We start from the raw sequence: 25108 nt of genomic DNA, 5'->3' as shown, positions 1-25108 counted from the left end.
GACAGAGTAAAACCCAGTCTCAAAAACCAAAAAAAGTTGCATAAACAAATTTCACAGCCGGGCACGATGACTCACACCTGTAATCCCAGCACTTTGGGAGGCTGAGGCGGGTGGATCACCTGAGGTCAGGAGTTCAAGATCAGCCTGGCCAACACAGTGAAATGCTGTCCTACTAAAAATACAAAAATTAGCCTGGCATGGTGGTACGCACCTGTAATCCCAGCTACTAGGGAGGCTGAGGCAGGAGAATCACTTAAACCCAGAAGACGGAGGTTGCAGTGAGCTGAGACCGCGCCACTGCACTCCAGCCTGGGTGACAGAGGGAGACTCCATTTCCAAAAAAAAAAAAAAAATTTTTTTTCACATGAAGATAGAGGAAAAAAGTGTTTTAAATCTTTATACTATAATACATAAGACTAAAAAGATTTGCTGGATTTCTAATAAGATTAGGCACTAAAACGAAATAATCAAACAAGATGGCACTGTGAGCAGTACTTACAGATTGATGCTTGCCACGAAGCCAACCACGGAGCGCATGCCTCTACTGGGGTCATGGTAAACATCCATCCCGATTACCATTAACTGTTTCTAGTTTAGAAAACAAAAACAAAAACCAAATCCCAGACCTGAGCAATGCATTGCTCCATTTTTAATTACTGTCTGAATCGCAAAGCAACTTCCCCTTACTGTTTATATGTGAAAGTAAGTTCTGGGAAAGAAAAAAAAAAGACAGCAATCAACTTGACATTTTTTAAACACAATAAGCACAGTCAGAGATCTAGACCAGGGATCAGCAAAGGACTAAAGGGTAAATAACTTAGGCTTTGGGAGCCTCATGATTTCTGTAGAAACCACAGGTTGAGTATTCCCAAACCTGAAAAGCTTTTGAGCACCAACATGACACTCAAAGAGTTTCAGATTTTGGAGTGTTTCAGATTGCAGATTTTTGAATTTGAGATGCGAGCAAATGTCCCATACCCCCAGAAATCTAAAATCCAAAATGCTTCTGGTCCCAAACATTTCAGAAAAAGTATACTTGACCTTTATTCAATTCTTTCTGCTTAACACAAAAGCAGTCATGGACAGTATGAAAAGAAGTACAGCTGTATTCCAGTGAAATTTTATTTAAAGACACTGAAAATTAACTTCATATAGTTTTCATGTGTCATGGAATAACCATCTTAGTTTTATTTTTTTCGCCATTTAAAAACATAAAAACCAGGCTGGGCATGGTGGCGCACACCTGTAATCCCAGCATTTTGGGAGACTGAGGCGGGCAGATCACCAGGTCAGGAGTTTGAGACCAGCCTGGCCAACATGGTGAAATCCCATCTCTACTAAAAATACAAAAATTAGTTGGGTATGGTGGCGGGTGCCTGTAATCCCAGCTACTCGGGAGGCTGAGGCAGGAGAATTGCTTGAACCTGGGAGGTGGAGGTTGCAGTGAGCTGAGATCGTGCCATTGCACTCCAGCTTGGGCAACAAGAACAAGACTCCGTCTCAAAAAAACAAAAAACAAAAAACAAACAAACATAAAACGCATTCTTAGATAACTGGCTGAAGAGGCAGGGAGCCATTTAGACTACTGAGTAAGTGTTGAGAAGAGGAAGCATAATGAATAAGGAAAAACAAGAAAAAGGCTTGGAGGATTCTCTGGAGAGGCAAACAACCATTTTGGCATCACTCACCAGAGGAATATCCACTCCCCAGAGCTCACCACCCAATTTACAGTTAATCTGAAGTAAAATTTTCTGGGCCACACTCCGAAGCCTGGTGGGCTGACCAATGGTTCGAACATTGACAACCTATAATGAAGGGACCAAAAGGTGTCAGGAGAAGCAGGTCACTACCAAACCCTCAGAAAATCTGAACTCTGAAGTAAACATTACATTTAAGAAACTCAAGTTAGAAGGTAACATATTTCGCGTTAGTAATTCTAATTCTAGGGTTTCTAGGCATGCATGCACATGGGCAAAATACAACCCCCCCCCCCCACACACACACACAAACCCAAAACAAAACCAACAAATGAAAACTTTCAAAAGGATCTCAGGCAGAGTGGAATGCTTTTTTAACTCCCATAGGAAAAATAGCTTTCCCCTTTCAGAATGAAGACTATACTCACTCTCAGAATTCAGTCATATGAAACCACCTGGTGACTCAACCTCGGAACAAGCGAAATTGTTCATTCGGAAGCATGAGGGCAGCTTATGAAGAGCAATCTGCTCTTTGCCAGGTTGCTCTAATCAGGAGAACCTTTCACCAGAAGGCTCTGCATGTACTGGCTTCTAACAGCTACTTTAGTCTTTGTGAACACACATATCACTCTTTTCAAGCCTCAGGAGAGGTGCCATCTGTGCCTCCTGCCCCAACACCCACTCACCTGGGAGGGCACTGGGGACTGCACACAGCACAGCTTCTTGATGGCCCCATAGAGATCATCACGTGTGCCCATGATGATGCAAACAACCATCTGTATCTTTCCCTTGAAGAGATAAGGCATATACAAGTCAGGCTCTGGAACTCTCTGGGGACTTTCACAGGACTCTAGTTGGCAGTATTCTGAGTATGCAAAGCCATAGGACCTTTAAGGAAGACAGGCAACTGAAATAAAGAGGGTGGACATTCCAACCAGAACCAGGTCCTTGGAGCTGAATTAACATTCTTTGGCTCAGGGCTGTTCTGAATAGATAGGTAATATGTTACTATTAATTACCCAGAGCTGGCCCTGATTACCAAAAGATTTATCTATTAGGAGACTCAGATGGCTGGAAAAGGACTAGGTGTGAATGCATGCAAGGTTTACATTACTTGCTGCTTCCAACTCCATATGTTTTTTACTACTCTCTTTGGTTTACTAAACAACTTGTTACATTCATGCCACAGAACTTTAACTGAGGAAACAGGGAATGCAATACTACAAGAAAGCATTCAGAACTAAATGCAAACTGGAAAGAAGCTATTGCCAAATCCATAAGCAGCCACTCCTAACTTTCTGATGAAGAGACAGGATGATATTGTCAGCAGCACAGCACATGTCAGTATCATCTATCCCTCACCGCTGAAGGGATCCAATACTGAAAAAAGATGACCTTTCAAAGTCTGACTAAAGAAAAGCAGCATTCAAGCGAAAGAAGATTGCCAACCCTTTATGCCAGAAACTGCTACAAATGGTAAATCAGTGGTACCCTGCTCCATATCAAGATTGGTGTGATGTTAAGACCGTTCAGAGGACACATTCAGCAATGACACCAAAGCATTTCCAAAGGCATGAGAACAGAGCTGCGCACTGGGAGCCTATGGACTGGACACAGCAAACAGGTGTGTTTTTTCAGGCCCTACAATGGCTTAAAAGCATTTATGTTTCTTTAAATTAACATTTAAACACAGGAAGATACACACATATGCAATTCCAGGTTTTTGGCCTTTATTAACAAACAAGCACGTGAAGAATCATTTTGGCAATCCTGGGTTTATATCTCCAGTCACAGGGGTTACCCCCTTCAGTTCATTTAACTCCCCTCCTGGCCTACTTCACTAATTTATACTCCTTATCAGGCTTCTGGAGACATACGAGTTTTTGATTCCTCATACAGATGATAATAGAATGCCTTAAAGATGAACAGAGAGAGAGCAAGGCCACTATAAGTTGGTAAGCGATATGAATGAAATTCACATCCATGCCACATGAAAACTGTCAGTTGTACCCTCTCAAAAAGGGAACACAAGAAGTTGTGAAATGGGGGAGCTGATGTACTGGACTGGGTTATTCTTTTGAAAGCAGAACAGAACTTTTCTACGATCAGGTCAGAGGGAGGCCATGGTAGAGTATGACAGGCATGGTAGATCAGAATGGAACTATAAAGAGAATGCACAGGCTGGGTGCCGTGGCTCACACTGGTAATCCCAACACTTTGGGAGGTTGAGGTGGGAGGACTGATTGAGGCTGGGAGTTTGAGATCAGCCTGGGCAACAGAGGGAGACCCTATCTCTACAAAAAACTTAAAAATTAGCCAGGAGTGGTGGTGCACATGTACAGTTTCAGCTACTCAGAAGGCTGAGGCAGGAGGATCCCTTGAGCCCTCAAGTTTGAGGTTACAGTCAGCTATGATCTTGCCACTGTACTTTAGCCTAGGCAACAGATCAAGACCTTGTGTCTAAAAAAAGAGACAGAGAGAGAAATACACCAAAGAAAGAACATAAGTATGCTGTTGTGAATGATATACCAAGAGTGCTGGATCAAAAAGAGAATGCTGCTGGGCATGATGACTCACGCCTGTAACCTCACTGCTTTGGGAGGTTGAGGCAGCAGGGTCATCTGGGGCCAGAAGCTGGAGACCAGCCTGGGCAAATAGTGAAACCCTATCTCTATAAAAAATTTTTTTTAAATTAGCCAGGTGTGATGGCCCACGCCTGTAGTTCTAGCTACTTGGAAGGCTGAGGCGGGAGGATTGCTTGAGCCCAGGAGTTTAAGGCAACAATGAGGTAAGATTGCACCAGTGTATTCCAGCATGGGTGACAGAGTAAAATCCTCCCCTTTTTTTTTTTTTTTTTTTAAAAAAAGGTCTCACTCTGTTGCCCAGGTTGGAGTAAAGTGGCATGATCATAGCTCAATACAGCCTCAACCTCCCCAGGCTCAGGTGATTCTCCCACCTCAGCCTTCTGAGCAGCTGGTACTACAGGTGCATGCTACCCATGTAGAGACAGGGTTTCGCTATGTTGCCCAGGCTGGTCTCAAACTCCTGGGCTCAAGCAACCCGTCCGCCTCAGCATCCCAAAGTGCTGGAATTACAGGTGTGAGCCACTGTGCACCCAGCTGACCCTATCTCTTAAAAAAATTTTTTAAAAAAGAACTCTATGATGCCAAGACGACTGAATTCTAGGATTGAACTCACCAGAACAATTTACCAGAATCTTCAATTCAAGGGCTAATTACTGCCAAAAGCCTTCCCCTTGCTTTTTTCTCTCCCTATTCTCCTTGTTCTATTTTATTTACAAACAGGTAAGAACTGAAAAGTCTGAATAACTAAGTTGTGAGTGCTATGACCTGGCCACCTCTAGTGTTCCTGATCAGTCATCAGGACCTAATCAATGGGCCACCTGCCAAGTTCATCACCAGAGTAATTTTAATCTTGAACCAGGCCAGACTGAGGCAGCTCAGTAGTGAATCGTGCAAGACGGCACCTAACCCAAGCAGCTGCTTTCTGAACACAACGTGTTCTATAGATAATGAACCACAGTTAAGTCAGCTATTCTCTCAGCCAGTTACGTGAGAAAAAGAAGACTAGAGTGAGGGTGCCAACATAGAGTGAGAGAAGCAAAATTAACCAAAGGGCATAAAAAACACTTTTCAATCAGTGTTTCATGTGCACACAGGGAAGACAAGCTCTGGGGCATTATCAACAGCAGATGGATAACCATGGTAAGTTAAAATTAAGTATTTAAGTATTTTAAAATGGACATCCTATAAATGTATTTGAATTACATTTTTACCTCAGCTCCTAACATGGATTGAATGGTTCTGACATAGGTCTCTATCCGGTCATCCTTTAGTTCAACCCAGGCCGGTGGGCTCATATGCATGCCAATGGGGCCAGCTATCTTCTCCAACATGTTGACCAGTTCTCGAGCCTGATCCATTGCTCTCTTTGGGTAAAAAAGTGCCCAGAAATGCATGGGGATCTAGGAACAACCACAAGCTACTTTTAGTATTTCTCATAATTTAAACATCCCAATCTCACACTTAAGATTTCATTCTAGAGAATAAATTACTTTCACTCTGATTGCTTGAATCCTGTCTCATCTAACTCCTATTATTAACATGAATGTACATAAGAAAACTGGTGTAGTCTCAAAATGGAACGTTATACAGTAATGAGAATGGAAGAGTAACAACCACACCTAATAACAGGATGAAACTCACCAACACAAATTTAAGAAAAGAAGCCAGACATGGAAGAATATATAATCTATGATTCCATGTATATATAAAGTACAGAAATTGTTGAAACCAATCTGTGCTATGAGAAGTCAGGACAGTGGTTACACTGGGTGTGTGAGGGGTAAGGGACAGGCAGTAACTGGGAGAATGGAGGGGGCTTCTGCAGTGTTGGTAAAGTTCTGCTTCTCAACCCTTGGTGTTGATTACACAGGTCTATTTAATTAAAAAAAATTCATCAAGTTATACCTTTATAAGTGTGCTTTTCATTTATATTTCAATAAAACATTTAAAAACATGCATTTTATATATCTGTTTACATATATCTGGCCACGAAGTCCATGTTGGTTAAAAATACAGAGAAGTAATTATACACCATATTGTACTTTGATACAAATAGCTAGTGTATTATTAGTTCCCTAGGTGAGGTACTGTTTTAATCTAATTTAATTTCTCTCATAGATACAAACACCCTCTAGATACTCCCAGCGAAAAAGAGGGGGAAAAGAGAAAGAAAGAAGGGAGAGTGGGTAACAGGTTAGCACTATGTGAATTACCATAGCAATTTACTTCCTTTTCCTAAGTTTGTGGTCAGGCAAAGGGCTTACCTCTAACAACTCATCAACTGCTCTGTTTGAAGGATCCCTGTTTAGTAGGTAATTCAGAAAGGGGATTCAATTGGCACTTTCTCTCAAAAAGAGGACTCTAGATCATTCCTGCTTCCTAATTTCCACACTTTGGGGAATACTGGTCCTCTCTTTATCACTTCAAAAATCACTTACAGTCAAGATGGAAGGGTCTCTGGTTACTTCCTTAACCCAGTTTAGTTCCTGAGATGTGATAAATGAAGTATTTTTAAAGTTAATTCTTTCCATTGGTAGAACACGTCCTTCAATCTAAACAGAAAATAAACCATCTATGACATGAGCCATTTCAAACACTATTTAGAAAAACACTGCTACTGCTCTATGAGGCCTGCTCAGCTCCACCACAGACACTTGTCCTATTAGAACTTTTGAGACTAGCAGAATAATAAAGTTTCTAGCAGCGAAAGTCTCTGTCAATAAAACCTACATTTACATAGGTAAAATTATCATAGGTACTAGTCTTTCATTATTGAAGCTTTCACATGATATCCCAAGAGAGGGATTTGAAAACATTGTCTATTTAGAACCACTGAATAAAGGAAAACAATCTTTAAAAAATATTTTAAAGGGGCCAGGCACCGTGGCTCATGCCTGTAATCCTAGCATTTTGGGAGGCCAAGGCAGGTGCATCACCTGAGGTCGGGAGTTTGAGATCAGCCTGACCAACATGGAGAAACCCCACCTCCACTAAATACAAAAAATTAGCCGGGCGTGGTGGCACATGCCTGTAATCCCTTACTCAGGAAGGCTGAGACAGGAGAATCGCTTTTGAACCCAGTAGGCGGAGGTTGCAGTGAGCTGAGATCACACCACTGCACTCCAGCCTGGGCAACAACAGCAAAACTCCGTCTCAAAAAAAAAAAAAAATTTTTTAAGGGAAAAATTGAAAGGAGAATATTAAAGGCAAAATTTCTTAATAAGGCTGAACAAAGACTATTATTTTATATTATCCCAGACAAAAGCTGAGGGGAACAAGCCATAAATATAATAAAAAGTTTAAATTATAATAATCAATTAGACCTAAATGTCCCAAAATAGCAAGATAATTAAGCTAATAATACATCAGTATGATGGGCTACTTTGTGACCATTAGTTACTTCCCAACTACATGAAATATGATCCTATTTTTGCACAAATAGTGTATATACGTCATGAAAACTGAATGAGTCCAAACTTAGTAGTGATTACCTCTGGGAGAGGTATAATTATGTAGGACTTTTACTTTTCATAATTTCTACTGTTTGCTTTTAAAAAAACCATTTTGGGCCAGGCGCGGTGGCTCACGCCTGTGATCCCAGCACTGTGGAAGGCTGAGGTGGCTGGATCACTTGAGATCAGGAGTTTGAGACCAACCTGACCAATATGGCAAAACCCCATATCTAATAAAAATACAAAAGTTAGCCAGAGGTGGTGGCAGGCACCTGTAACCCCCAGCTACGTGGGAGGCTGAGGCATGAGAATATTTGAACCTGTGAGGCGAAGATTGCAATAAGCCGAGATCGCGCTGCTGCACTCCAGTCTGGGCAACACAGTGAGACTCTGTCTCAAAAAAGTATTTTTATCTAAAATAAAAATGTTGTAATGACTTTCCTAATAACGTAAAAGTCTACTATTATTATTACTAGAATTACTTTTTTTTTTTTTTTGAGACAGAGTTTCGCTCTTGTTGCCCAGGCTGGAGTTGAATGGCGCAATCTTGGCTCACTGCAACCTTCGCCTCCTGGGTTCAAGTGGTTCTCCTGCCTCAGCCTCCTGAGTAGCTGGGATTACAGGTATGTGCCACCACACCTGGCTAATGTCATATTTTCAGTAGAGACAGGGTTTCATCATGTTGGTCAGGCTGGTCTGGAACTCCCAACCTCAGGTGATCTGCCCGCCTTGGCTTCCCCAAGTGCTGGAATTACAGGCATGAGTTACTGTGCCTGGCCTTTTTTTTCCCCAGAAATGCAGAATAGACTTATAGGGCTGCACCCGGCTCTATAAAACTCTATTATAAAGAGTAAAGGCACCCATATTAGCAAAGGTATAAGAGGTAGACTCATGCTCATGAAGCCAAAAAATGTTAATCCTTTCTAGCATAAAATTGGCAACATAAAATAAAAGTATGGCTGGCTGTGGTGGCTCACACCTGTAATCCCAGCACTTTGGGAGGCTGAGAAGGGTAGATCACTTGAGGTCAGGAGTTTGAGACCAGCCTGACCAACATGGTGAAACCCTCTCTCTACTAAAACTACAAAATAAAAATTAGCTGGGTGTGGTGGTGCACGCCTGTAGTCCCAGCTACTTGGGAGGCTGAGGCAGAAGATTCTCCTGAACCCAGGAGGAGGAGGCTGCAGTGAGCCGAGATCACTCCATTGCACTCCAGCCTGGGTGACAGGGCAAGACTCAGTCTCAAAAAAAATTTTTTTGGCTGGGCGCGGTGGCTCAAGCCTGTAATCCCAGCACTTTGGGAGGCTGAGACGGGTGGATCACAAGGTCAGGAGATCGAGACCATCCTGGCTAACCCGGTGAAACCCCGTCTCTACTAAAAAATACAAAAAACTAGCCGGGCGAGGTGGCGGGCGCCTGTAGTCCCAGCTACTCGGGAGGCTGAGGCAGGAGAATGGCATAAACCCGGGAGGCGGAACTTGCAGTGAGCTGAGATCTGGCCACTGCACTCCAGCCTGGGTGACAGATCGAGACTCCGTCTCAAAAAAAAAAAAAAAAAAAAAAAAAAAATTTTTAAATAAATAAATAAAATAGAAGTATTAAAAACATAAACGTCTCTAAATTATTTTACCTTCATAAATTGAACTTAAGAAAATAAACAAGAGGGCTGGGCGTGGTGGCTAACGCCTGTAATCCCAGCACTTTGGGAGGCTGACACGGGTAGATCATGAGGTCAGGAGTTCGAGACCAGCCTGGCCAAGATGGTGAAACCCTGTCTCTACTAAAAATACAAAAATTAGCCAGGCTTGGTGGCACGTGCTTGTAATCCCAGCTACTTGGGAAGCTGAGGCAGGAGAATTGCTTGAACCCGGGAGGCAGAGGCTACAGTGAGCCGAGATTATGCCATTGCACTCCAGCCTAGCCAACAAGAGTGAAACCCCGTCTTAAAAAAAAAGAAAAAAGACAATAAACAAGGGCTGGCGTGGTGGCTCACACCTGTAATCTTAACACTTTGGGAGGCCAAGGTAGGCGGATCACTTGAGGTCAGGAGCTCGAGAGACCAGCCATGGCAACATGGTGAAACTCCGTCTCTACTAAAAATACAAAAATTAGTCAGGCATCATGGTGTGTACCTGTAATCCCAGCTACTTGGGAGGCTGAGACAGGAGAATCACTTGGAATCCGTATCAAAAAAATAAATAACACATACAAAGATTTAGTTATAAGGATGTACACTGCATCGTTATTTTTTTAAATTAATCAATTTTTTTTGAGATGGATTCTCCTTCTGTCTCCCAGGCTAGAGTGCAGTGGCCCCATCTTGGTTCACTGCAATCTCCACTTCCTGGGTTCAAGAGATTCTCCTACCTCAGCCTCCTCAGTAGCTGGGTTTACAGGCGCGTGCCACCACACCCAGCTATTTTTAGTAGAGATGAGGTTTCACCATGTTGGCCAGGCACTTCTCGAACTCCTGACCTAAGGTGATCCATCTGCCTCGGCCTCCCAAAGTGCTGGGATTACACATGTGAGCCAGCATGCCTGCCCTGCATCATTATTTGTAATAGAAAAACACTAAATTCAATTTTAATGTAAAAGGATAGAAAATCATTAATAAAAAGTATCAGGCAGCCATTAGAAATACTTAGAAAAATATGACCAGGCACAGAGGTTCACACCTGTAATCCCAGAACTTTGGGAGGCTGTGGCAGGCAGATTGCTTGAGGTCAGGAGTTCGAGACCAACCTGGCCAACATGGTGAAACCCCGACTTTACCAAAAAAATACAAAAATTAGCCAGGCATGGGGGCAAACGCCTGTAATCCCAGCTACTCAGGAGGCTGAGGTGGGAGAATCACCTGAATCTAGGAGGCAAAGATTGCAGTGAGCTGAGATTGCACCATTGCACTCCAGCCTGGGTGATAGAGTGAGACTCTGTCTCAAAAAAAATAAAAAATGAAAAACTTAGAAAAATATTAAATGACATGGACACACATTCAAAATATACTGACAACAAAAGGAAATTCACATAAATATTGCATATGTGTGTCTGTACGTGTGCATATACCATCACATTTTCTGGTTTACCTTATGTACATCCTTTTGCAGACGGAGCCCCCAACGCATCAGTTCATTGGTGGCTGCCTCGTTCTTTGCAATTCTCTGCAGCAAGCATTCCAAAGCACTATGGTGTTGCTTGGGGCTCAGGTTGATTTGCTGGGCCAAATCCTAAACAGAATTAAAATAAAGATAACTTATAAAAATAAAGATAACTTCACCAACATGAAGTTAAATAAACCCCAGTATGTCTAAAATGTTTCTCTTTCCCATTGAAGTCGGCCGAAATTTTCAAATATCTTCAAGGACTTACTAAATATATCTCTTAGGAATGTGAATGTGATATAAGGTTAAAAATTGACTGGGAGGATGAGGTGGGTGGATCGCTTGAGCCCAGGCATTTGAGACCAACACGGGCAACATGGGCAAGACTCTGTCTTTGTAAAAAACTTTAAAAAATTAGCCAGGTATGCTGGTGCATGTCCTGTACTCCTGGCTACTCATGAGGCTGAAGCAGGAGGATCACTTGAGCCCAAGAGATTGGGGCTGCAGTGAGCCACAATTGTGCTACTGCGCTCCAGCCTGGGCAACACAGCAAGACACTAACTCCACAAAAAAAAAAGAAAAAAAAAATTGAATAATAAAAGAATTTTAAACGTCATTGGCGCTTTCTCTTTCGTGATGTATAGATTTTATTTCTTTCTCAAACCACGTTTTGACTTTAAAATTCCTAAAAAAGCCTATGAAACAGGAACAAAGGGGCTTGATTATACCTATTTAAAACGTGGGGCCTGGCACACTGGCTCATGCCTATAATCCCAGCACTTTGGGAGGCCAAGGCGGGAAGATCACTTGAGCCCGGGAATTTGAGACCAGCCTGGGCAACATAGCGAGACCCCATCTGTATAATAAAACAAATATTGAAAAAGAAATAAAATTTGGGAAAAAATGTGGAAAAAATGCCATGGGTGAGGCATCCAGCCAAACAAAATAGAAAACCATATTCAGTCTAACACTATATGCCATAGTATACTAGTCATTTAATGTTACCAGAAGTCACTTTTTTACCCAGAACTTGTCATGGTGTTTGACTCATTAACAGGTACTTGCTAAATATTTATTGTTGAGCAAAATCTGACAGGTATGCAGGAAGATTCTGAATCACATAAGTGAGTTCTTTCTAAGGCAGTCATTAGGGTCAGTAAGTCTATAGGGCTATATAGATACAGCTCTGTGATCATAAAGTCGTCAGGCAACTGGGAGTTGTAAGGAAAAGGCCTTGACCTACAAGGTAGGTGAAAGCAGAATTGGAAGGTAAACATGAAATAAATCTCTCACAGGAATTTGGAGCTTCACTTCAAGCTCTTTACAATGTTACTAAAAACTTTATGTGGCATATGGGTCTAAGACAGATAAGGACTGGAAAGTGAGGCAGCAGAGAGAAGCTCAAGTGTGGACAGCCCCAGACAGAGTGTGGCGGGCTGGTTCTTGGGGTCTGGACTCATGCCGCGTAGGTGCCAGCTGCTGTACCCATCTCTGCTACTCAGCCCTGCCCACAGGAGCTGAGACCAACACCCCGAGGACACTCAGGGACCCACAAGATAAACTTCTATCCTCATCTCCTGACTTGTTTGCTTTTTGCCTCATTATCTTCTCCATGCCTTCAAATAAACTGAAGTCTTTAGAAACATTACAATAACTCAGAGCTCTCAAAGAACCTCATTCATGGTCCTATGACCAGTTTACAATTATCCAGCTGACTGCTGAGGATGAAGACAGAGTTATAATCCAGTCCCTCTACTATTCTAATGACCTTCAAAAGGAAGTTCTGATATGCTTTTTCACATCTTGTGTGGGAAGGTATCATGTTTCACAGAGGAGAAAACTGGAGCCTAGAAGAATGGACAGGCCCAGGTTACAATGCAAGCCAACATCAGAGTCGGAACATGGCTCGGTTCTAACTCAAACTGCTAACCAAAAGGCTGCCTCACAAAGTGGGCATTTTCGGCTGAAAACACAGGACTCCAACCTTCATGGCTCTGAAGTCCTTCTTCATCTTCTCTGGGATTCCAGTCATAAAAGAAAGCTCGGGCAGCAGCAGGATTTCCCCTTTTAGCAGCTTTGAAGAGAGAACGAAGAGGGAAAATAAGGCAGTACAAGAGGCTCATATTCCCCTGACCCATACAGGACATGCCATGGCCAGGGCTGCTCCTGCAGTGATAAACCTAACACACTAAGGAGTATAAATCCTGGAGAAGAAAGCAGTGAAATGCTAGAAGTATTTTATCCTTTCTCCCTCAGTCACTATACATATAGCCTGTTGTATCAGGTCAAAGGAAAAATATTGAAACTGTCAAAGGAGAGTAAAAACTAGAAAAAAAAAAATCTGTCCTTCTTGGGCCTCAAGACAATGCTAAGACAACGCATCCTATCGCTAAGCAGTGTGCCTCAGTCTCACTGTATCCTACTGGTCTTCAGTCTTCATATTTAAGACAGGAGAGTCAGGTGACAAGGCACCTTCTTAAGCCTCTGGCCCTGTTAAAATAAATGTCTAGGCCAGGCGCGGTGGCTCACGCCTGTAATCCCAGCACTTTAGGAGGCCGACACAGGCGAATCACGAGGTCAGGAGATGAAGACCATCCTGGCTAACACAGTGAAACGCCGTCTCCACTAAAAGTACAAAAAATTAGCTGGGCATGGTGGCGGGCTCCTGTAGTCCCAGCTACTCGGAAGGCTGAGGCAGGAGAATGATGTGAACCCAGGAGGCAGAGCTTGCAGTGAGCTGAGATCGCGCCACTGCACTCCAGCCTGGGCAACACAGTGAGACTCTGTCTCATAAATAAGTAAATAAATAAATGTCTATACCTTTCCTCATGGATTCAGAGTTTTAATCTTCCTTCACAGGAAATTCTCCTTAACCCTTTAACCTAATAGCTTATGTGGATATTTAGCTCTGCCTAGTAAGGACTTCTAAAGCAGACCTTACCAGTGTGAGGGGTGCCTCTGGCTAGATGAGACAGACAAACACTTGCACAGCTTTCCGCAACCACACTACGATCACTACTCCACAGCTCCCACAAAGCCATGAGGATGGCTAAAAGCAGCTGACAGGATGAAGAACTTAAGCTGGAAGTGTAGGTCTGACAGTCCTACTCACCATCCCATGATTATTCTGTCTCTCACTGGGCCTGTGAATCAGCAGTGGCTGGTCCTCTTCCTTAATTGTGATCCCATAATTTTTGCTAGAGCAGAGTACACGCAGGAAAAAATTTCAGAAGCGGCATCACTACTCTTAGAGCACCATAGTCTGAGTCTCTTAACCAGGACTGAGGTATACAATTTGCATAACACCCTTGTCAAGGACCCACTAGAAACCAATCATAATATATTTATAACCGGAAAAAGTAGGCTCAAATTATGTTGCAATTAAATATAGGAGAAATAAGGCTAAAGGTTCAGATTTAACATCAGGCTAAAGGCCTTAGGCAATAGAAACATGAAATGGCAGTCAAATGATTAATGACTTGAATTTAATCTCTCCAGACTTCTAATGAAATCAGAAAAAGAAATACAATTCAAAGTCCTGAGATTAATTTATATAGTAACTTCCAAATTACTACAAGAATTGAAGCTGTAACGGCAGCATACTGAGGTCAAAGCCCACAAACAAACTCATTCAATCTTAGACACATTACCAATTCAATTATTTTGAAAGTGTCAAGTGGTATGCTATTGCAGAACTCAATATCCTGCTGGAGAACGTGGATTACACCCAACCCCCACCCTGAGGCCCAAACCCAGTCTCTTCTTGCTACCTGTAGTATTCTAAGAATGTGATCTCTTTCCCATCAGACATCGTGAAGCTATCCTTTGGAGTCTTATTCCAATCCACATCATCAATACGATAGGTACGATTGTTATATCGGGTGATAACAATATTGCCAACCAGAAGCTTAGTACACTCATCCTGGAAGTGTTCTTTATTCTGCTGATAAATGGCATGCCTTTGGAAAGAGACAAAAGACTTTTGGATCACCGTGTATATCCAGAACAGTATGAAAGGGATAGGGGATCAAGTAATTGAGGAATCTAATCACAGCTATATAGCACCAGAAGGCTCCAGTTGTGTTAAAACACGGGACTCTTGGCCAGATGCAGTGGCTCACGCTTGTAACCCCAGCATTTCAGAAGGCAGAGGCAGGAGGACTGCTTGAACCCAGAAGTTGGAGACCAGCCTGGGCAATATAGTGAGACCTTATTTCTTTGGCGGGGGAGGGGAGGAAAAAGCTTAAGAGGACCTGAATTGCAGGAAATAGAGAATATAGGCCTACCAGGTATAATGGCTCACAGCTATAGTCCCAGCTATTTGAGAGGCTAAGGTGGGAGAACTCCTTGAGCCCAGGATATTGAGATCAGCCTGGGCAACATGGCAAGACTCCCATCTCTAAAAAAATCAAAAAATTAGCCAGGTGTGATGGCATACCTTGTAATCCCAGATACTCCAGAGACTGAGTGAGGTGGGAAGATAGCTTGAACCCAGGAGTTTGAGGCTACAGTCAGCTATGACAGCATCACTGCACTCCATCCTGGGTGACAAAGGCCCTGTCCCTAAATTAATTAAAATTGATTTTTAAAAATTTCATACTTTGAAATACTCATCAAATCATAGAAAGTTGCAAAATCTGGACGTAGAGTCTCATGTACAAAACTGCCATTGCTATAATATCAATAACTAGGCTACAGATCTTACTCCATTTTCATTGTTATTTACATACACTGGTATATTTGTATGTGTATACAGTTTTCTCTCATTTATAGGTTACCACAATCAGATACCAAACTGTTGCATGTCACCACCAAAGGACTATTTCCTGCTGCCCTTTATATTCACACTCCCCCTCCTTCCCTAGATCTGGTTAACTACCAGCCTATTCTCCAGCTTTGTCATTTTGAGACTGCTATAGAAATAGAACCAAAAAGTGTGCAACCTTTTGAGATTGAGAAAACTTAATCTGGGGGTAGGGATGGGAACCCATGGCAAGCCACCTACAAGTGGCAATGGAGAAAAGCAAAGTTCTGTTAGCCTAGATTTGTAGTCTAAGTTGGAGTGAGCAGTGGATCAATCAGAAATTTAAGGGCTAAATCCTGGCAATCAGAAAACCATAGAAGGCCACACATCCTTGGCTGACTGGGAAACCATCTATGTTTACAAGACAGCCAAGAAATCTCAGCTAAGAGTTAAAAGCCAAAAAAATGGGAGAATTACCTCTAATTTTGAACGCATTCTTCAATCTACACACGGATCCATTAGCAGAGATGGAAGACTTATGGGGTCATGGGGTTTGAGTATAACCGCTCTCCAAATCATTAACCGAATGACTAAGCTCTACAGACAAGGGGGTGATAGCTAGGAAGCCAGGTTAAAATATGATAATAAGGAAAAACCGAGTAAAAACATCAGCAGCTGCACGCCACAGGGATAACAGACTCTTAGTCTAAATATGGATAGGTCAGTTTAAAAAAAAAAAAAAAAAAAGGCTGGCTGTAGTGGCTCACACCTGTAACCCCACCACTTTGGGAGGCTGAGGTGGGCGGATCACAATGTCAAGAGATAGAGACCATCCTGGCCAACATGATGAAACCCCGTCTCTACTAAAAATACAAAAATTAGCTGGGCATGGTGGTGCACGCCTGTAGTCCCAGCTACTCGGGAGGCTGAGACAGGAGAATCACTTGAACTCGGGAGGCGGTGATTGCAAAGAGCAAAAAAAAAACCAAAAAAAAAAAAAAAAAAAAAAACAAAAAAAAAAAAAAAAAAAAAAAAAAAAAAAAAAATCAGAAAAATAAACAATACAGACTTGACAAAATGCATTAAATAGAAAGAAAAATAAGAAATCTCCAAATATTTGAAAATTACAATACACTCTAAACAACCCACAGATGAAAGAAAGCACAAGAGAAATGAGAAAATATCTTGAACTGAAGGAAAATGAAAAATCAGACAATCAAAAAATCACGGGCTGCAGCTAACGCAGTGCTCAGAGGGACATTTGTGCCTTAAATTACATGAGAATGAAACACAGAACCTACACATTTATGATCAAATAATAACTGACAAAGGTGTCAAGGTCAATCAGTAGGGAAGGACAATCTTTTCAAGAAATAGTGTTGTGATAACTAAACATGTAACGAAAGAAACTCAGACCGTTACCTGACATCACCTGTAAAAGTTAACTCAAAATGGATTGCAGATCTAAATATGACTCGAAACTATAAACCTAAAAAAAAACAGAAAATCTTTGCAATCTCGAGTTAGGCAATGATCTCTTGGATATGACACCAAAACCAAAACCTATGAAAGAAAAAGTATAAATTAGACTTCATCAGAATTAAAAATGTCTACTCCTTAAAAGGGACCACTGGGCCAGGCATGGTGGCTCACGCCTGTAATCCCAGCACTTTAGGAGGCTCAAGTAGGTGGATCACTTGAGCTCAGGAGTCTGAGACAAGCCTGGGGAACATAGTGAAACCCCACCTCTACTAAACGTACAAAACAGCCAGGTGTGGTGGTGCATGCCTGTAGTCCCAGCTACTCGGGAGGCCAAGGCATAAGAATCGCTTGAACCCGGGAGGCAGAGGCTGCAGTGAGCTGAGATGGTGCCACTGCACTCCAGCCTGGGTGAAAGAGTGAGACCGTCTCAAAAAATAATAATAATAATAAATAATAAAATAATAATAAATAAATGGGACCACTGGCCAGGTGTGATGGTTCACAACTATAATCCCAGCACTTTAGGAGGATCACTTCAGCCCAGGAGTTCAAGAACAGCCTGGGCAATGTGGTGAAACTCCATCTCTACAAAAAAAAAAAAAATTGTTTTAATTAGCTGGACATGGTGGTGCACGCCTGTAGTCACAGCTACTCAGGAGGGTGAGGTGGGAAGATTGCTTGAGCCCTGGAGGCCAAGGCTGCAGTGAGCTGTGATTACACACTGCACTCCAGTCAACAGAGCAAGACTCTGTCTCAAAAAAAAAAAAAGTCACCTTTAAGAAAAATGCAAAGACAAGCTACTAAATGGAAGAAAATATGTGCAAATCATGTGATACATGCATATCATTTGGCTGATAAAGGATTTGTACTTCTTATATGTAATGAATTACTGCACAGTTCAGTAAAAACAACAACCCAAATATTTAAAAATAGGCAAAAGATATGAACAGATACTTCACCAAAGCAGACAAATGAATGGGAAGTACACACAGGAAAAGATGCTCTACATCATTATTCACTAGGAAAATGTAAATCAAAACCACAATTGGATACCACTGTACACTGGTTAAAATTTCTAAAATTAAGACTGACTAAATGAAGTATTGATGAGAATGTGGAACAACCTGAATTCTCAGGCACTGCTAGTGGGAATGTAAAATGGTACAGACAGTTTGGGAAAGAGTTTCTTATAAAATTAAACACACACCTACTATATGACTCGCCCCTCCGCTCCCAGGTATCTACTAACTAAGAGAATTGAAAGTGTATGTCCACACAAAGACTTGTACACTAATATTTATAGCAGCTTTATTTGTAACAGCCGACAGCTGGAAAGAACCTGGAAACAATGGGTGAATAAACTGTGGTAGAGCCACAAAATGAAACACTACCCAGCAATTAAAAGGAATGAACATTTACAACATACAACAATGCGAATGCTTTCAAAATAACGCTGAGTGAAAGAAGCCAACTGAAAAACAATAGCAGGCAGGCAGGTGGGTGGGTGGGCTGTCGGGTGGGTCTTCTTCCTTGTCCCCTCTTATGCCTATAATCCCAGCACTTTGGGAGGCTGAGCCTAGGCAGGAGAAGTGCTTGGGCCCAGGAGTTCGAGACCAGCCTGGGCAACATAGTGAGGCCCCATCTCTAATAGGAAAAAAAAAAAAAAAAAAGTATATAGCTGGGCGTGGTGGCAGGCACCTGTAATCCAAGCTATGCAGGAGAATTGCCTGAACACGGGAGGTGGAGGCTGCAGTGAGCCGAGATTGTACCATTGCACTCCAGCCTGGGTGACAGGAAGAGAGTCCATCTCAAAAAAAAAAAAAAAAAAAGCACAAGAACATAGTGATTCCATTTACATAAAATTTTAGAAAATGCAGAATAATCTCTAGTGACAGAAAGCTGACCAGTATTTGCTGCCCATGGGGTGCAGAGGAGGAACAGAAGCCGGAAGAGGCTTCAGAGACACCTGAGTACATTTTGGGGCAATGGCTGTGTCCATTTTCTTCACTGCAATGTTTCACAGGTGAAATATATCAACTATACATACATATATCAAAACTCATCAAACTGTATACTTTAAATGTGTGTGGGTTTTTTATGGATGTCAACTGTACCTTTACACATCTGAAAAAATAAATTAATGGAACAGAATAAAAGATTCGGAAATAGACTCAAACAGATTAACACTAAGTGTAGAATAAGGTGGTATTTCAAATTTGTAAGAAAAAAGATCACTGACTGGGCACAGTGGCTCATGCCTATAATCCTAGCACTTTGGGAAGCTGAGGCTGGTGGATCACCTGAGGTCGGGAGTTCAAGACCAGTCTGACTAACATGGAGAAACCCTGTCTCCACTGAAAATACAAAGTTAGCCAGGTTTAGTGGCACATGCCTGTAATCCCAGCTACTCGGGAGGCTGAGGCAGGATAATCGCTTGAACCCAGGAGGCGGAGGTTGTAGTGAGCCAAGATCATGCCATGGCACTCCAGCCTGGGTAACGAGAGCGAAATTCTGTCTCAAAAAAAAAAAAAAGGAAAAAAAGAAAAAAGATCATTAAAAAAACGGGTTAGCCTGCTAGCCAATTTTAGAAAATTCTTTATGAATTTAAGATTAATATCTAAGAAACTAAACAATAAAACTAGATGAAAACAAACATTCATATACTCCTAGGAATAAAATAAAATTCCCACAAACCGGAAAAGATGGATTACTCTGTCACCATAGTAACAAGTAGCCATAAGAATGAGTTTTAAGCCTGTTGAATCAATCTACATCAATTTACTTCAGCAAACACACTTTTGCAAGCCAACTAATCAATGTCATCCCCTTGTTTCTGTAAGCCAGCCAACCAGGGATGACTTAATCCAATACGCATACCTCTGAGGACAAATCAATCCACAAGAGTCTTGCCTGAGTAACCACCCTTCTTCAGAAGATGCTGACCTACTGCAAGTCTGCAAGTCTGCAATCCCTGAACTATACTCTTCCCAAATATTCTATAGAAGACCAATAGTCTCTAACTGCAGTAAGCAAGAAATTCAGCTTTCTTTTTATTTCCGATAGAACAGAGGTCTTACATCCTCTGACAATTTTGGAGGTCCAACCAAGATAATTTTGAAAACTCTTCCCAGGCAACATTCCAGAGATTTTCAGACCACCAATCCACTCACTGGGCCCTTGTGCTTAACTCTTTGTTCTTCAGATCTGCTGTCAAGTGAGTCAATCCCAACAACCATCTGAGGTGTGACTAGTTTCATTAAGCTCTAGTTGCTGAATCTGTTTTGTTATCCCAACATTTATAATCAAACAGCCTTTGCCATTAGCCTTAGGTCTTTATATAAGCCAATTAGACTTACTTCCTTACATAAAATAGACCGTTTGGTTTAGAAGTACAGCCTCCAGTATGTAATCAAACCTAGATCTTGGTGTGAGGTCATTAGCCTTTTTTTTTTTTGAAAGTGTATCATCTGAAAATATTTTTGCCATTAACTTTTTTTTTTTTAAATAGGGTCTCACTTCATTGCCCAGGCTGGAGTACAGTGGTGCAACTATGGCTCACCACTCACTGCAGCCTTGACATTCCAGCTCAGGTGATTCTCCCACCTCAACCTCCCGAGTAGCTGGGATGACAGATGCGTGCCACCATGTCCAGCTAATTTTGGTATTTTTTGCAAAGACAGGATTTTGCCATGTTGCCCAGGCTGGTTTTGAACCCGTGAGCTCAACCTATCCACCCTCCTCAGCCTCCCAAAGCGCTGGGATTACCGGCACGAGTCACTGCACCCAGTCATTTATGTTTTTCATTTGCTTGCTTTGCTTTTGCTGTTGTCTATACATATAAGGCATTTTTGTTTGTTCTGGACTGTCTTTTCTGCTCCACATAAAGAAGAGTACTCTTTAGAGGAAGCCGGATAAGGCTTCATACCAATTCAGGCCCTTCCTGAGAGCTTATGGTTGGAGGCCCGTTAGACCAGCAACCCAACTGTAAAAATTTGGTGAAACCCTCTGACTCCAAATGGTTCCTATCAGTAATTTTTCATCCACTGGCCCCGACCCTTCTCCTAGACTATCAATTCCACTTTTCCTTGTTGTATTCTGAGTTGAGCCCAATCTCTCTCCCATCCTGCAAATCCCCATTGCAGGGGTCCTTGTGCCCATTGCACTGGTTCTGAATAAAGTCTGCCTTATCATTCTCTAACAAGTGCCATGAATATTTTTTTCTTTTAACAGAAATCACAACTAGGTGCATTACAGTAAAACTTCAAAAGCCAAAGACAAAAATAAAAAAAATTAAAAAGATAACAGTATCACTAGTGATTGATTTGTCAACAGGAACAATGTAAACCAATGGCCAGGAGCAATAGCTCACACCTGTAATCCCAGCACTTTAGGGGGCCAAGGTAGGAGGATAATTTGATGCCAGGATTTCAAGGTCAGCCTTGGCAACATAGTCAAACTGCATCTCTACAAAAATAAAAATAAAATAGGCTGGGAACAGTGCCTCACACTAGCACTTTGGGAGGCTGAGGTAGGAGAATCACTTGAGCCCAGGAGTTCGAGACCAGCCTTGACAACACAGCAAGACCCTGTCTCTACGAAAAAATTAAAACACTAGCTAGGTGTGGTGGTGCATCCCTGTAGTCCCAGCTACTTGGGGGGCTGAGGTGGGAGGACTGCTTGAGCCCAGGAGTTTGAGGCTGCAGTGAGTTGTTATCGTGCCACTGCACTCCAACCTGGGTAACCCAAGTGAGATTCCATCAAAAAAAAAAAAGGGAAGAATGTAAGCCAGATAATATTTCTCAAAGTGCGAAAAGAAAATAACTGCCAAACCCAGAATTTTAAGTTAAAGGCAAGATGGTAAACATTTTTAGATAAAAATTAAAAGAATTTGTCGCCAGCAGAGTCCATACTAAAGGACATATTACAAGCAGTTCTTCAGGCAAAGGGAAAATAATCCCATATAGAATCCTGAGATGCAAGAAGGAATAAAGAACAAATACAATTTCAGAAGACAACAGTAAAGAAAAACTCCCAAAGCTCCCAAAGGGGTAGGATGGGGTGAGGAGAGACATACAAAGATTCTGGAATCAGAAATTAAAACGGCTTTAGATCTTTCAACAGTGAATCCAAAAGCAAGGACGATGGAGTAGTGCCTTCAAAATCCTCAGGGTAAAGTATCTCCAACCTAGATTTATAACCTAGAGTTATATACCCAGTCAAACTAGACAACTACTTTGTAAACTAAAGACATTTTTCAAACATGTAAGGTCTCAAAGTCATTTCCTCCAACGCACCCTTCTTCTGGAAATACTGGAGTATATATGCTACACCAAAACAAGAGAATAAATCAAGAAAGCAGCAGTTATGAGATCTGACATACAGGAGATTCCCCATAAGAAGGGAAGAGGAACCCCAAGACAGTGATGGTCTAGCCAGCCTGGAGAGCAACCAGCCTAACTGAAGCCAATAAGGTTCTAACAGACATTTCTAAGATAGTATTGAACTCAGTAGGAATGGGTCATTGAATGAACTGACAACTTAATAGTGACATAATAAAGCAACCTTATTTAGTAAACCTTAGTTGACTCACTACCTTTTGGAAGTATGCAAACCATTCCTGGGTGATGGAAAGAAAAGCTGCTACATTTTGAAACACCGAGCTCTTCTCACTTCCAGGAAAATAAATGCTCTTCTGTGGTTTCCAGTGATCCATAAGAACAGGGAACGAAGGTGGTAGAACACCAAGCCAGTAACAGCTGCAGGGAACAAGGGAGGACAGCCTACAGAGCTCCCTGACAGGCATGGACATGCTCTCGGGGCTGAGCAGTTACACTGAGAGCCAGGGTCCATGTCTGACATAACGGGGTAACGCCTGACACAGGCCTTCTCACTATCTTGGAGAAGAGGTCCTCAAAGCTAGATCTAAAGTGATCTAGATCACCCCAAAAATACAGTATTTGGACAGGAGGGGAATGAAACTGACAAAATAGCTAGTGTTTCAATATACAGTGAAGGGATTACACAATTGGGTGTGAATTTGAGCTTAGTGGTAAGTACATATAAAATTATATACTTAGGAAAAAAAAGGCTGAGCATAGTGGCACAAGCCTGTAGTCCCAGTTACTTGGGAAGCTGAGGCAGAAAGCTCACTTGAGCCCAAGAATTCAAGGCTGCAGTGAGCTATGATCATGCCTGTGAATAGCCACTGCACTTCAGTCTGAGCCATGAAATGAGACCTCGTCTCGAAGAAAGAAGGAAAGAAGGAAAGGAAAGAAAGAAAGGAAGGAATGAATTTTTTTTTTAAAGTCCAAGATAAATAACCGTGGAGAAAATAAAAATAAATTTCTTTTCTTTTTCCCCTAGACGAAGTCTTGCTCTGCTGCCCAGGCTGCAGTGCACTGGCACAATCTTGGCTCACTGCAACCTCCATCTCCCAGGTTCAAGCGATTTTCCTACCTCGGCCGCCGGAGTAGCTGGGACTACAGTCCTGTGCCAGCATGCCCAGATAATTTTTTTTTTTTTTTTAGTAGAGATGGGATTTCACCATATTGGCCAGACTGCTCTCAACCTCCTGACCTCAAGTGATCTGCCTGCCTTGGCCTCCCAAAGTCCTGGGATTATAGGCATTATGAGCCACTGTGCCTGGCCAAAACAAAATAAATTTCAATAAACATGGAAAGACATGCCATATTTTTCAATAGGAGGACTCAGTGAACAGTCTCCCTCGTCAATGACCATCAAAATGCCAACTTTTTTTTTTTGAGACAGAGTCTCGCTCACTCTATCGCCCAGGCTGGAGTGCAGTGGCATAATCTCGGCTCACTGCAAGCCCCGCCTCCCGGGTTCACACCAATCTCCTGCCTCATTGTCCTGAGTAGCTGGGAATACAGGCACCCACCACCACGCCTGTCTAATTTTTTGTATTTTTAGTAGAGATGGGGTTTCACCATGTCAGCCAGGATGGTCTCGATCTCCTGACCTCATGATCTGTCCACCTCGGCCTCCCAAAGTGCTGGAATTACAGGCGCGAGCCACTGTGCCTGGATTTTTTTTTTTTAGACAGTCTCACTCTGTCACCCAGGCTGGAGGGCAGTGGCACCATCTTGGTTCACTGCAACTTCTGCCTCCCGGGTTCCCGGGTTCAAGCGATTCTCGTGCCTCAGCCTCCCAAGTAGCTGGAATTACAGGCATGTGCCACCCCGCCTGGCTAATTTTTGTATTTTTAGCAGAGACAGGGTTTCACCATGTTGGCCAGGCTGGTCTTGAACTGCTGACCTCAAGTGATCTGCCTGCCTTGGTCTCCCAAAATGTCAGGATTACAGAGGTGAGCCACCGCGTCTGGCCAAAACAAAATAAATTTCAATAAATCGAAAGACATGCCATATTTTTCAAAAGGAAGACTAAGTGAACATTCTCCCTAGTCAATGCTCATCAAAATGCTAAACGACTTTTTTCTTATTTTCACTAAATTATTCAAAGGATCAAATGAAAGAGTATGTGGGTGACATTCACCATGAAAATTCTGAAAATAAAATTCTGACAAATATCGAAAACCAAAAGAAGTACAGTATTTTAGACAGAATCACATTAGTTTGGACCAATACATCAAACTGAAAGTTCAGAAATAAATCCAGGTATTTTAGCATGTAAGGTAGTGATTTGAATCTGTGGGAAAAAAGAATGTTTTTCAATAAACTGTATAATAGTACAGAGACAAACATCATAATCCCAACTTCCTATCAAGAAAAATTCATAGGGTTTGAAACACTGAAAATAGGCCTGGCGTGGTGGTTCATGCCTATAATCCCAGGAAGCTGAGGCAGGTGGATCACCTGAGGTCAGGAGTTCAAGACCAGTCTGGCCAACATGGCGAAACCCTGTCTCTACTAAAAATGCAAAAATTAGCCAGGTGTGGGGGGAAGTCCCTGTAATCCCAGCTGCTCAGAAAGCCTGAGGCAGGAGAATCGCTTGAACCCAGGAGGTAGAGGTTGCAGTGAGCCAAGATCATGCCACTGCACTCCAGCCTGGGTGACAGGAGCGAAACTCCATC

At 42.2% G+C, this 25108-nt stretch overlaps 1 protein-coding gene across 4 annotated transcripts in view; it reads right to left on the bottom strand.

The window, feature by feature from the left end:
* The window catches only part of PIWIL2 (piwi like RNA-mediated gene silencing 2), an 89345-nt gene that overhangs the window by 44397 nt on the left and 19840 nt on the right, over positions 1 to 25108 (bottom strand). For all 4 annotated transcript variants that reach the window (XM_021942110.2, XM_017961856.3, XM_021942109.2 and 1 more), the window contains 9 exons: positions 14603 to 14791; positions 13945 to 14029; positions 12817 to 12906; positions 10818 to 10958; positions 6721 to 6834; positions 5494 to 5682; positions 2384 to 2485; positions 1689 to 1805; positions 500 to 588 (listed from right to left, as the gene is read on the bottom strand). In XM_021942110.2, coding sequence (XP_021797802.1) covers positions 500 to 588; positions 1689 to 1805; positions 2384 to 2485; positions 5494 to 5682; positions 6721 to 6834; positions 10818 to 10958; positions 12817 to 12906; positions 13945 to 14029; positions 14603 to 14791 — 1116 coding nt within the window. The remainder of the gene's footprint in view (positions 1 to 499; positions 589 to 1688; positions 1806 to 2383; positions 2486 to 5493; positions 5683 to 6720; positions 6835 to 10817; positions 10959 to 12816; positions 12907 to 13944; positions 14030 to 14602; positions 14792 to 25108) is intronic.

The sequence above is a fragment of the Papio anubis genome, chromosome 8 (assembly GCF_008728515.1).
Source record: "Papio anubis isolate 15944 chromosome 8, Panubis1.0, whole genome shotgun sequence".
Lineage (NCBI taxonomy): Eukaryota > Metazoa > Chordata > Mammalia > Primates > Cercopithecidae > Papio > Papio anubis.
This window is presented reverse-complemented; position numbering and strand designations above follow the sequence as displayed.